At 42.9% G+C, this 14,275-nt stretch overlaps 1 protein-coding gene across 1 annotated transcript; it reads right to left on the bottom strand.

Annotated features, from left to right (window-relative positions):
• Positions 1-777: 777 nt before the first annotated feature.
• LOC308290501 (putative G-protein coupled receptor 149) lies at positions 778-13,159 on the bottom strand (the record flags this gene model as incomplete). The annotated part of the gene is made up of 5 exons (XM_080732360.1): positions 778-1,278; positions 2,220-2,363; positions 10,574-11,085; positions 11,522-11,702; positions 12,257-13,159. The coding sequence occupies 5 exons, from the start codon at positions 13,157-13,159 to the stop codon at positions 778-780; spliced, it is 2,241 nt and encodes a 746-aa protein (XP_080588486.1).
• Between the last annotated feature and the right edge of the window lie 1,116 nt (positions 13,160-14,275).

Here is a 14,275-nt window from a genome sequence, read left to right as displayed (position 1 = left end):
ACACGCTTCTATGTTGGCATCACAAATGCATAACCATGTGCATGGTTTTTATATGGCTTGTGCGCTCGCTCTCATAGATGCTGCTGCTTTTGCAAGCTAAGCACACAGACACACTAGTACACAGACGCGGGCACGTGGCAGGATGACTCAGACACTTAACCCTGGCGGTCTCCTTTTTACGAATCACGAATGACGTAGATTGCAATCCGTGCCTGTGATGAATGAGACCCTGGCTCCCCCCTCCTACATCTCGGAGTGAATTTCTCTCTCCCTTCATGGTGATGGTTACAAAATGGTACAAATCTAAATTATCAGGAATACTAATAGTCATCATGGATACTCACCTTCTATTCTATTTCTCTCAGTTTCTTTCTCTTTCTCCACAATTTGTCGCTCTCTCTTCAATTGTAAAAGTACGATATGAACAAGTCATGTTTTTACACTTTAGTTATTTGGGGGAGGAGTATAAAAATACCTCAGTATCCTGTCAGTTCCACTGGAATGTCGATGTGAGTGAGTTAAAGTGTAATCGTGTGTAGTAATACTTGGTGGTTTTATTAGTATTCTTTCTCAAAATAGCTTAAATTATGACTCCCTCCTAACGTGTGTGTGTGAGTGCGTGTGCATATATGTGTGTGTGTGTGTGTGTGTGTGTGTGTGTGTGTGTGTGTGTGTGTGTGTGTGTGTGTGTGTGTGTGTGTGTGTGTGTGTGTGTGTGTGTGTGTGTGTGTGTGTGTGTGAGTGAGTGTCACATTTCACTTCCTTCTTGTATGAGTGTCATTCCTCCCCGTCTCCAGCCTGCTTCCTGTAGGCCTCGTTGAGCAACTGTATCTCCTCTCGATACCCGGAAGACTCCTGGTTCTGACGTCGGCTGTTCTGCCGGTGGGCCTCCACCGTGTCGGGAATGCTGATGTTGATGCTGTCCGTGTCGGGGTTGCCGCCGCTGGGAATGAGAAGCGAGTAGGAGGCTGTCTCGCCCAGGTCACAGGAGACGAAGCGGTTCTCCCTGCGTGAGTAGCGCAGGGACGGGGAGCGGGCGTGGGTGGACGACTGGCTGATGTTGGAGATGATGGAGACGCTGTCCATGGCCTCCTCGTTGTCACAGATTTCCAGAACCTCCAGGTGGATCTTCACGTTGGTGTCCTCCACCCTGCCGCCTACCCCGATCGTCATCTCCATGTCTACCTCTCCAGTGCTCACATTCACTGTCTGGGATCCTGATGCAGGGTCGTCTGCACTGGGCTCATGGCCCACTGACTTGGATCGGTACACTTCCACCTTCAGAGAGGAGGACAGGACATTTATGAAATAAAACTAATGTTGTGACAATAAATTCAATTTGAACCACTTAAATCCTAGTCTCGCGTAGCCAGACAACTATTCCACAATCTCTGAATGCTATATAGAGTATGGAACAGCAGCTCCCTAACGGCGAGTAATGGAAACGGGCATTACCGTTCAAGAAAATATATTTTAAAATGTCATTTCTGCTAAGCAGCAAGCTAAACATGCTTATATGATTTTTATTTATATAATGATAAATGTGTGCGATATGAGACTGAAACGGAAGTGACGAGGGGGCTTCACTTCCGCTTCATCTCGCACTCATCGTTTCTATTTCCCTTTACCAGACTGTATGCCGGGAGCATTTGACCAAATCGCGGAGGCAACAGTCTGGCCACGCGAGACTACTTAAATCCTGCCAACAGTATACAGTATACAGTACTTCTTTGACCAGCATCCCACAGCCAGGGGTCTATACTAGGATCCCTCTCTTTTTTCCACAAATATTCGCCAAATATCTTGGCTGACATAAAGCTAGCTCACACCGCATCGCAACCCAACTCATTTTGAGCTTGTAGATTGGCTATTTTTGCAGAATGTTCGCTCCCGAATAGGGACGCTAGGTCACAGCATTCATTTTCACAGCAAGAATTATGAACACAGTGTTTTGTTTCATTCACATACTGTATGTTATGTGCTTCTGTTTGCTAGCATGCAGTTAACCGTTAATGAGCTGTCCATGCTGGCACTAAATGAAACACACTAATGCCTTCAGCTGTAATTACCTGTCAAAGTGTCTGCTATTTCTTTTGTCTATTCAAAATAAATTCTCCAAATTTTATTAAACAGTGTTTTTGTTTCAATTGAAAGTGCATTGAAATCAGCTCAGTCAGAGCTATACAACTTTTGTCCCAGAAGAGGAAGTTTGCTCTTACCTTCTTGGCATTGTTGGGGGAGATCTTGAGTCCATCACTGCTGACCTCATAGGTGGAGAGAGAGAGTGTCTTCCCGGTGGGCGCGTGCAGAGACACTGTGCCCTGGAAGGCACACAGGGGGATGGACAGACCACCTGTTGACCGCTGCAGGGCATATAAAACAACCATTGTGACAAACGTCATGATATGGAGATAGCAAAAAAGGTGTATTTATGTGGACACACCCAACAACAGCTCAATATGAAGGTTGGGACCTTAGCCTTAGGACTAGTACCCACTTGTAGTCTTACCAAAGTATACTCTGACTACAAATCTGTCTGTGTGATGATGGGGAGTCTTCAGGAACATGCTGGTTTGGGTTAGACAACTATGGAGAAATGATTCGGCCCAGAGAATGGTTTCAGTGAGGACATTTTAATCTCCGGTGCACAGAGGTTATAACAGAGACTGAATAATCAATCAATCTAATATTATCTATCCGTGCGCTCAGGTGGTGGTATAGTATTCTGAAATCAATGATGACACACTTGCGCGATCGGCATTCTATCACTCGTTTGCAAGTCACACTGTGTGCATGGGTGAATTAACCTTGTGATACTACTGCCTGTCTGTCTGTCTGCTGCCTGGAACTGGGAGCCTATGCAGCTTGGCTGTGCTGCGACGGGGCCGACAAGGACGACGTCGCAGCACCCTATGCACAGTACACCTCTACCACATTGTTGAACAGTTAATGCATTTGTGTTAAAGAAAACCTTTTACAAGAAAATCTCTAAAAGAGAATACCAGCACTCACGGAACTGTCATTTAAGGCACTTTTATTTAAATCTACAAGTTGGCATGCATACAACGCTGATGAAGGATTGATGCCGAAACGCGTACGTTGTGCTGTTTGCTCTGCAGTGTACCATGCCAATTTGTAGATTTAAATAAAAGTTCTGTGAGTGCTGGTATTCTCTTTTAGATATTTTGTTGTAAAAGTTACTTTCCCAACTGTGCACCTGGTAAGAATGCTGATGTATTGGAGTCGTGCTTGCTTCCCTGATGTTAAGATGTTAAAGAAAACCTGCCTAGGGTCCAAATTGGGCTAGATCTGGGCCTGCATGCGCTCCCAAATTGCTCACCAGTTGAGTACCTGAGAAGAATAACAGTCTAATGCCTCATTCACATACAGAAAAGCCAAGCTAATGGGTTGCTTGGTAATTCAATGTATTCTCTATGCAAACCAGCTTTTAAAATTTCCAAGCATGAAAAAAAGCTTGGAAATTTTAAAAGCTGGTTTACATAGAGAATACATTGAATTACCAAGCAAACCATTAGCTTGGCTTCTCTCATAAGTCTGTATTTTAAAATGTTGGATAAAGATTTTTTTTTTATTTACCTGTAAACCACAAACTAGAAGTTTTTCATTTCTTAAAGTCTTAATGTACTCACCCCTCATTTTGTTAAGTTAGATTTTTTTACTTAACTCATATATATTAGGAATTATAAGACATAATACTTATGGAAAGTGGAAAAACAGTCTCCAATCTCCAACAGTTTGCGGAACAACAGTCTAAAAGTCTGTACAAGCAATATTCAGCAGACAAAGGGAGCAGATAACATTAAAACAGAGAACTGAACAAAATGAGGGGGGGGGGGGTTGCATTAACTATTTAACGTTTTAAAAATGACTAGTTTGTGGTTTACAGTCTGGTAAATCCAAAAATATATATATTCAAAGAAATTCAAATATGGACTTATACTGTTATTCGTCTCAGGTACTCAATTATCGAGGTGCACCCCTGTGTTCCAGCTAAAAGACCAGAAAGTGCACATATCACTATGACATACAGTAATCATCTTTCTATTTATTTATTTGAATCAATCATTGCACTTGTGTTTTATCTGTGTGCACAGATTAGAGTAGACACAGCAATGTTGTCTACGTGTCATTACCAATAATGTGCACTTACAAAACACTTTGGTCTTTTATAAGATTACAGTTCAACCTCATTGGACAGTGCACTTGCTTCACCACCTAAATGGTGTGAAACGTATTTCTACTGCCTTATGACTGTTTGTACTTCAAGTTGTTTTTTGGTCTATAATGTGATTGTTAGTTATGTTTTATTCTGTGTATGTTTGCAAGTTGAGGCAAAGTTGCCAGCACACAAGGAAATCCTTTTCACATGATTTATTTACCTCTCTGGACAGAGACAACGTTGTTGGACAGAGACAACGTTGTTGTCTCTGTCCAGAGGGGTAAATAAAAATGGACAGAGAGAACGTTGTTGTCTCTGTCCAGAGGGGTATATAAATCATGTGAAAAGGATTTCCTTGTGTGCTGGCGACTTCTTCTTTACCTCATGTTACTATTGAGCCGTGCACCAACAAGACTTTATTGAATATGTAGTGTTGCAGTCTCTTTCTCTACCGTATGTTTGCAAGTTGTCCTGCTGCTTGTCCTGAACAGGGCTCCCTTGTAAAACGGTTCTCAATGGTATTTTACCTGTATATATAAAGGTTACCGGTAAATACACTAGATAATATTAGATCTATGCATAGTCCTTTCTATTTTCTTTCCATTCCTATGTACAGTATGGTAGTCTGTTGTCTATTACTAGTATAATAATTGTGGGGTGCACTGCAGACTTACTTGTTACTGGTTATTTTAAGGCTTACTTATGTCAGAATACTTCTACTCGCTCCTGACTGACATTACGTCACCAGTGCCACGCTTCTGGTTAAAAGTGAGATGGGCTGTGGGGCCCGCCTTGACCATCCTGCATTGTGGCCTTGTGCTGGCTTGCTGCCACTGCTGAGATCTAATAAATTATACATTGCATAGTATACACTAATGTACACAACATGTTGGAAGACAGGGGTAATCTCTGCTAATGCTAATGGATAGAAGTCCAAATTAGACTGGTATAGCTTTAACAATGTGTGGTTCCGTCTTTGGAAGCCTACTATAGGCTATAGAACAGTATCAAGCAAATCTAAAGCACATTTCAAAAAGGTTTTCAATGTTATGTTAAAAACATAATTTCTCCTGGGCTCAATCTTGGCCAGCCATTTTTCATTTACAAGATCCATTTATATCCATTTTTAATCTCATACTGATAAGCTGGTATATTTGTCATCTAGAAGATGTATGTCAGTAAACTTATATTGAAACCATCAGGGGATGTTAGAAGCACCATCATATGGGAAGATGGTGAATGCCTCATTGCACCGTAAAATATTTAGCCATATTTGTAATCTCACAATGACATTGGGTGCCAATTCATCAGTAGCCTAACATGGTGAAATGGGATATAATCATGTTATTTCTCTCTCAGACTCTCAATTTACACTGCATCATTTTCTGTACTCTTTTGGTAGCCTGGTAAACAACCACCCGGTAGCGGAATTCAATTTCATTTTCATTCGGGCTGCTGAATGAAAATTAAATTGAATTCTGTGACCATGTGGTTTACCAGGCTACTCTTTTGGGGGAGACAGAGAAAACTTGTATGTCCAACCTGTGACTTTTCAGGAAATGGAAAAATAAAATGTTCCTCCACAAGCTCTTGCTAATATTAAATATTAATATGTATAAAACCTACAGATAGACGTAATCACTTTCAAAATGGCATCCCTATTTTGAACATGTTCTAAACTTCTAAACCGGCTATATTCAAAAACATAAAAAGATGAAAGATGGAGATACAAGGTTTCTGTCCGACAGTGACGATATGTCAGCATGCCTAGTTATTTAGTCATGGAGGAACACGCGCGTGAATGTGAATGACAGATCAGATTAATTCCCAGATCTTATAAATATGATAGCAGGAAGTGCAAATGGAGAAAGGGCGCCTGTAAAATAGGTGAACCAAAAATGGTCTATAATATAAAGATTGTGAGTGGTTTAAAGTGAGATGAGAGAGAAATATAGTAAGAGAAATGCGTATATACTCGTAGATGTTTTAACATCCCTCATTACACACTTACTTGGCTCTCGATTATTAGAAATAACCTACTTAGAAAGAAGAAATTATTTTTACCCGAGTAAATCACATGATGCACCATTAAATAACTGTTTTAAGCAAAGTATATACTATGGTTTGTTTAATTTTCAAGGAAGCCACCATTCATTTAAATATGTCATGTGAATCAACTTGCTAGATTGAGATCGGGGCGTTTGTCTCCGGACCCTCCCCGATCGGGCGTTTGGCCCCGAGTCAGGGGTCTCCGGTTGGAACCAAAGCTACGAGGCCCGCACCGACGGCGCAGACGGGCCGCCCCACGGGCACCCAGACTAAGCAGTTTTTACTAAATTATTCAGATGTGTTCTGTAACATTTGAATGACTATGGAGGATTGTAGACATGTAAGACTAGGCGTTAATGGGGAAATGGTGAGATACGTTATACTTAAAGGAGTAGTTCACCACTTTTCAACCTGTCTTCATATAATAGGTCCTCACTAATGTTCATGATAAAATTACCCAATTTTTTTTCTACTCAGTCCAAGTCTCCTAGGAGAGCTGTGGGAAGTTCAGAATCCATCGTCTTGTGACATCATCATTTTCCAAAAATAAATTTTAATCCATATTTTTGAAAAAAATATTTAGATTTTTATTATCGCGAGAACAATGGCTTCCACTTTAAAATTGCAACTTCTCAGGAATAGAAAGCCTGCAGTTTCTATAAGCTGGATTGGCAATCGATGATGTCACAAGACGATGGGTTTCTGACCTGCCCACAGCCCTCCTCTGAAAAGAAAAAAAAAAAGAAAAAAAGCAATTTTTGAGTGAGGACCAATTATATGAACATAGGTTGAAAAGTGGTGGAGTGCCCCTTTAAGTACAAAATTGCAGGACCTTTTCCACCACTGATTTTGAAATGCACTGCAAAATGCCAGGGGGTTCATGTGGTCAAGATAGAGTGTATAAGTCACACAGAGGCTAAAGATGTCTTAAGGCCTAACTCCACCTGTCCTTGTGCATGCTGAGGGACAGATGTGCTGGCAGCACGCAGGGAGGATGCTGGGTAATGACATCTAGCCTGTTAATCAGGAACACAACACTGGCAGGAAGGACCATAAATCCCACACAAGCTAGGCTTGGATTTGTATCTGCTGTCTAGTGTGTGTGTGTGTGTGTGTGTGTGTGTGTGTGTGTGTGTGTGTGTGTGTGTGTGTGTGTGTGTGTTTGTGTGTGTGTGTGTGTGTGTGTGTGTGTGTGTGTGTGTGTTTGTGCGTGTGTGTGCGCGTGCGTGCATGCGTGTGTGCGTGCGTGCGTTTGCATGTGCGTGCGTATATCAAAATGGACTAATCATAGCGTAGCACTCTATAAATTCCATTCAATCACTAAACTGATGCATATTAACTTGGACACACACACACACACGTGCGCACGCGAGAGAGTGCACGAATGCATCACATGCAAACAACACAAGCAGTCAGCATCTCTGACTTATTCATGAAGCAAAGTGAGTACTAAAGCCTACTTGCAAATGCACGCTTCATGGATTTTATATCCTCCAGCCATTTTCAAACTAACACATTTCAGTACAACACATGTTTTGTATCCAGGTGTGTGTGTCCTTGAGCCATACTGTGATTAATTTGTAAGTGTGGGCACTTGATGTGTGTGTGCGTGCATGTGTGAGGTGTTGTGTGTGTGTGTGTGTGTGTGTGTGTGTGTGTGTGTGTGTGTGTGTCCATGGCCTGTGTGCACTTGGCATGTGTGACAGTTCTGTACATGCTATATGCTTGAACGTGTTTGTGTTCATACAGCTGCCACTGCTTGTGACCCAGTTTGTTTTGAGTTCACCACAATCTCACAGTGTTATTGTTCTCTGGTGTCTGGTTCACAGGTGATGCCTGTGGCAGGAAATGCTCTGCTGTGGAGCTCAGCGAGTCTGTTCCTTCCACTACATCTGTAATCCTCCCTCAAAGGATCTGTCATTCCAATGTTGTCAATTCAGTTGGAGCACGATGCCCAACATTCAACAAAGACTAAAATACATTTCTAACATTAAGATTTAGCAGTAGAATGAGCTTAAGCACAAAACGGACATAAAAGTTACAGTAGTAGTAGTATTGTTACGGTGTGGTAGAGTTTGTAGCCAGAGGCATGAATAATTAACGTGCAACATGGATCAACAAACTGACTTGAATTGTATTGGTGACCCGTGTTGACCTTTGAATCGGCAGCTATTGAAGACCTTTACAAATCAATGGCAGAACCTGTGGACCTTCATAGACCTACACATGGTATGACAACATTAGCAGGTATATTGCCCAGTAAAATGCTGCATGCTAATTTAACTAGAGTTTACATAATGTAACCAGGTGACGAGATATAAATGGTTTACTGTGTGGCGTGTGCCCCAGCCCTGTATATAGATTTTTCTCCATTTTTGTGCTTATTATGTATTTAGATGTTTGGGTGTACAAAGACTAATTTATACTTTGTTAAACAACATATTTTCAACTGATGTTGACATTTATTTCAGGTGAAAATACATATTTTCTGTTTAAATAATATTGCCAGGGTATCAGGGTCTTCAACAGGGGGTCCGGGACCCCTAGGGGGTCCCCAGAGTTACTACAGGGGGTCCTCCAAATCTTTGAGTGATAGAAACCTTTTTTCTCTTTTTTTATATTAACCACTTGAACCCTAGTGTCCATATTCTGAGAACTTTAGCCAAAAATAGCTGATCTACAAGCTCGTGTAGAGGGGGAAAAAGAGCAGACTAAGTACAGAGTGAAATGTCAAATGTATTACGTTTCGACGGTTCAAGTGGTTAAATATCTGAAAACACAAATTGTCATCAATCCAAAATACACCGATGATTGTGCTGTCAAACAATGAAACTATTTGGAATCTATGAAAAGGTTGTGGGGGTTCCAACTTCATCTCTTTCTCAACTAAGGGGTCCTTGGCCTGAAAACAGAATTCTTGTTTACTTTTAATTCCATATTTCCTAAACAACTAAAAGCCTTTGCCTTCACACCATAATATAAAGACACTTTTCAAAAACGTATTCATCATTGCCAGACAGACAGACCTTGAAACAGCACAAACACTGTGACGAAAGAAGACAAGATTCAATCAAATAGAGAGAGAGCCCTATCATAGAGAATCCCGGGGTTCCGAGAATTACAGTATTACACCTCAATAAACTGTCTTGGACTGTGATAACTAACATGATAAATAAAATAAATCCAACAAGGCTTTATGAATGCTGCTGTAATTGGTCTGCAGAGAGGTGATAGCCTATAAGGCTAAGGCAGAGGAAATGTAACTATGATCAAATCAATAGGCCAACAATCATAAACAAGGAAAGGTACTATGATGCGAACACATACACAAACACACACACGCACAAACACACACACACACACACACACACACACACGCACAAACGCACACGCGCGCACACACACATGCACGCACACACACACACACACACACACACAGTATACGGATTATGACAATGTACACTACAGTAAGCGGTTGCCATATAGATTGTGCTATCAATGCACAAACTATCATTTGCACAATGATTTGACATCTGTGTAGTTTCCTGCTCCAATTTGCCAGCTGTGTATTTCTTTGCCCTGTGGCTAATGAGAGAGACAACATCTCATTTCCGTTTGAACTGAAAGTAAACACAGAGATAGAACAATGGAAAATTCATTAGTTAGCTCAGAATGACATGATGAGTAAATCTCCTTTGTAATTATATGATCCAAAAGATTAGTTTTAAGCCATTTATAGTAGTGTAGAATATAGTAGTATAGTGTAGACCAGAGGTCTTCAACAGGGGGTCCGGGACCCCTAGGGGGTCCTCAGTGTTACTACAGGGGGTCTGCCAAATCTTTGTATGATCATGTTTGATCACTTGAACCCTAGCATCCCTATTCTTAGTGGAACATTAGCCAAAAAATAGCAGATCTACAAGCTCACACCGCCTCGCACTGCGTTGTGAGCTTGTAGATCGGCTATTTTTTGGCACAGAGGTTTGGTGTAGACTAGAGGGAAAAGAAGAGCAAACTAGTAGGTATTGACAGTTCAAGTGGTTAAATAAATGAAAATACAAGTTAATCCAACCTATACAATATGTAGTGGGGGTCCCTGCTTCGTCTCTCTCAGAGATAAGGGGTCCTTGGCCTGAAAACGTTGAAGACCCCTGGAGTAGAATAAGCATTAGGCTGTGAGTATTGGTAACTGGAATGTATTGAGTGGCTAAAGATCCAACTGAGACCATGCAGCATTAAACTCCATAAAGACTAATATCATTTGGTTGAGGAGGCTGCTCGGTATCGGAGTAATAGACTAACTGATGTCACGGCTGAAAGGTTAATGCGTCTGCTGTGGTCTACCTGTCTAGTCGTTCTCTCTGATTTACTTCTGCACCACTCCCAGTCCGTCAGCTCAATTTTCCGACACTCCTCGTGCGACAGCCTCCTCTCCGGCCCGTCGAATACTGATGACGCGTCGTTGATGTCGTGGTCCTGGTCACACGGGTGACCGGAGAAGGACGGCAGCAAAGGGACACAGTGGAAACCGTCATCGTCCTCCTCGTGGCTCTCGTGGGGAAGAGGATCACAGTCTGCGAGGGCCTCCCCTCCGCCAGCCACTGCCTCCAGCAGGTCTACGTGTGAGGAGCTGTCCACCGGGTGTGTGGTGCTGAATTCAAAATCAGCCTGTAAGCTGGAGAGGCCACCGCTGTCCAGCGTGTGGAGGCGGCTTTCAGAGAAGTCACAGTTGAAGAGGTTGTGGTAGGAGGCCTTTTCAGCAGATGGGCTCTGATGAGATTTGGTGACGTGGGATAACTTGTACACCCCATAGCCTTGCTGGAAGGACAGTGTGAACTCAAATCTTCTTTTTAGCTCTGTGGAAGAAAAAGAAATGTGAATACCTTCAATTCTTGCTCCTACAAAAAACAACAAAAGTTTACATACGGGTATGTTTCGTATTGGCAGTGGTTCTCAATGTGGGTCTGGGGACCCCCAGGGGTTTTTGAGGGGGTCCACAGCAAAATTAGTTAACTACATTAACCTTATATTCTATTTGAAAATAAAACATCTACAAGCTCACAACACGCTGTGTTCAAGATATCTTGAAATAATTAAATGTAAAATAAATAAATCTTGTGGCGGACCCTGGCACAAAATATTTTCAAATGGGGGTCCGCAGGCAAATACATAATGAATGTATGGGTCCGTCCTTGACATGAAAAAGTTTGAGAGATGTTAAAGAAGATGATCTTAAGCTCAATAGCTTTGTATTGGCCATAATTATAGGCTAGTGTAGTGTATAGACTCTACCTGAAGGTTCCTGCGCCGGATCCCTTTTGCAGTTGATAAAGCAGCCACAAGGCATATGGATCCAGCGCTCAGAGAGGACAAACAGAGGAGTGGTGGCAGGTCCAAGCAAGGTGAGAAAGAAGCTTAGTGTCTCTACGGTTGAGCTGCGTGCATTCACTGCCAAACGCACCAGCACGGAAGTCTGGGGGGTTTGAAAGGCAAGGAAATAGAAATATAACTCTAATAATCTTTCTGATCATGTCCATTGTTAAAACGTGTTAAAAAACGTGTGAAACAATAAATACATTTACTGATTTACAGATTATGTCCAGCTCCAACCTAAATTGCACTGGTTAAAATATTGGCCTAAATCAGACCAAAATAAAGAGCCAAGGAAAAACATAAACTAGGTTACTACTGAGTCAGCTGAGCAATTAAATCCATCACACAGCTGGCATTAAGGGGGTTCTCCAAGTGTTCAGATGCTGTTCATGTTCTGGGACATAGACTATTTGGTTGTAGACAAACCATATCCCTATAATTCATGTTACTTTTGAAATTCATTGTTGGTGAGATAAGTCAGTGATAACACTGCAAATGGGTCAGATAGGCCTATTATATGTCAACACCTGAAATGTTTTGGAACTTATTGGACATAGACTTGGGCTATAGAGTCTACTATAAACAATATAGGCTATTACTTTTGGCTGTATTTTACATTGGATTTGCCTTGCCACGCTGCATGCTTATGCTTACCATCATTGGCATCCAAAGAACAACTCGAAGAACAGCCAAGATCATGGAGAAGCGCTTTTGCGCAAAGGCCACTGGGATGTCCCCAATAGCGGTGTCCACAAGACCTTTGTCAGAGGCCGGGGTCTGACAGGGATCCACTTTGTCCCTAGTGCGCTCCCGGCCGGTCCCTAAAGAGCTGGGGCTCAGCTCGTTATAGGAACAGAACGTTTTGTTTAGGCTGTCCGGAGAAAGAGACGGGAGGTCACAGAGCGTCGCAGAGCCACTGAGCGCCCTTATTGCTGCTATCTCCACATAGCTTGGGAACAACGTTTTTTGAGGCTCCCTGGAGCACAACAGCTGATGTGTGAGAGGAATGAAGAAGAACAGCAGACCACAGACACACAGGGAGTACAAAGCCAAAAGCAGGAGGTTGTAAAAACTGTCGCTTTGGGGGAAACAGCCGAGAGAGGCCGGCGTAAAACTGCCCCAACCGCACACCGGCAACACACTGACGGCCAGGCTGACAGCCCACACGGCGCCTATTGCCCACATCACGTTCCATGGCCTTCGGACAGACCGGAGCACTCCAAATCTTTTCGTGACATAAAACGTGTAAGCTGCTATAAGACATGATTTCATGTTGCAAGAGACGCCCAGAAACACGTAAAGAAGTCCCGACAAAGTGCACAGCGACTCGGACACTCTCTCATCTCCTCCTTCCCACTGCAGTAGCGTGAATATGGAGAGAGGGACCACACCGAGTATGTCGTCCACTGACATGGAAACCACGATGAGACACAACGAGGTCTTTCTCCTCATCCGTAAAAGAGAGAGCAGGGAACATACACCTCCGGCAAACGTAGCGGCGGCTGTGATTACGCACAAGCCGAACAGCACCAGCCGGTATCGGATCTGCGTTTCCATCTCCAGTCGGTCTGTCTTCTCGTACGACGATGATGCCGTGGAAAGGGAGCTCCTGTTGGGCGGCGGAGAGCTTATGTGCGCTGACATTGTTCATAGAATGGTAATGTATCGCCGCCTGTACGCCTCTTGATCGCTACTTAAAAATGAGTAAGCCGGTGGTATAACGCATATTTGCATGCATCTAAAGTTTACTACCCGGCGAAGATACGATAACTGTATCAAATGGGATCACCAGCGAGAGACGCATTACAAACATCTGCCTCGGATTCCGTGTTAAAGTCATGGTGATGTGGGGAGCAGAGCACACAGGACGCTCTCTGCCGCTGCTTACGTGCGCTCATGTCCAAAGAGGACAGCTCTCGTCTCCGTGCAGCAGCCGCATCAGTTTGTCTTGTTCAACATGCGAACGTTTCTGCCTGGGACTCACTGGGTCGGCCAAACACATCGTGCGCTGCTGTCGTCACCGCCCCCGTAAATCATTTCTCTCAATGGCAGCGAGTGACTGGGGTTGGACTTGGATGGCCTATGTAAAGTGAAAGCTCCGTAGTAGGCCTAGCCTAAACTATATGCAGAAGATGTTACTTGGATTAATCGGAATGCCTTCTGAGGGCAGCATTTATGTCATTGGTTCCCCTGCCTGTCCAATTAACACAGTCTCTCTCTCTCTCTCTCTCTCTCTCTCTCTCTCTCTCTCTCTCTCTCTCAGTGAGTGCCAATAAAGCTATTTGAATTGAATTGAATTGAATTGAATTGAATTGAATTGAATTGAATTGAATCGAATCGAATTGAATTGAATTGAGTGGTATCAATATGGTTATATGAGTTTTGCATTTAGGCGTTCTGGCATTATTTGTTTTATCTTGAAGTTGTGGCCATCATTGGTGAACTGCATGTATAAATGTGTGTGTGTGTGTGTGTGTGTGTGTGTGTGTGTGTGTGTGTGTGTGTGTGTGTGTGTGTGTGTGCGTGCGTGCGTGCGTGTGTGCGTGTGATGATGTCACTGGTAGATAGATGTGAACTGTCCACAGCCCTCCTCTGAGATACAGTAGACTATATGGTCCCATATTATGAAGATAGGTTGAAAATCGGTGAAGTGGTCCTTTGAGCCAATTGCAC

Source organism: Nannobrachium achirus, assembly GCF_963921795.1.
Source record: "Nannobrachium achirus genome assembly, chromosome: 8".
Lineage (NCBI taxonomy): Eukaryota > Metazoa > Chordata > Actinopteri > Myctophiformes > Myctophidae > Nannobrachium > Nannobrachium achirus.
The sequence above is the reverse complement of the archived record's forward strand: the minus strand, read 5'-3'. Positions and strand labels throughout refer to the sequence as shown.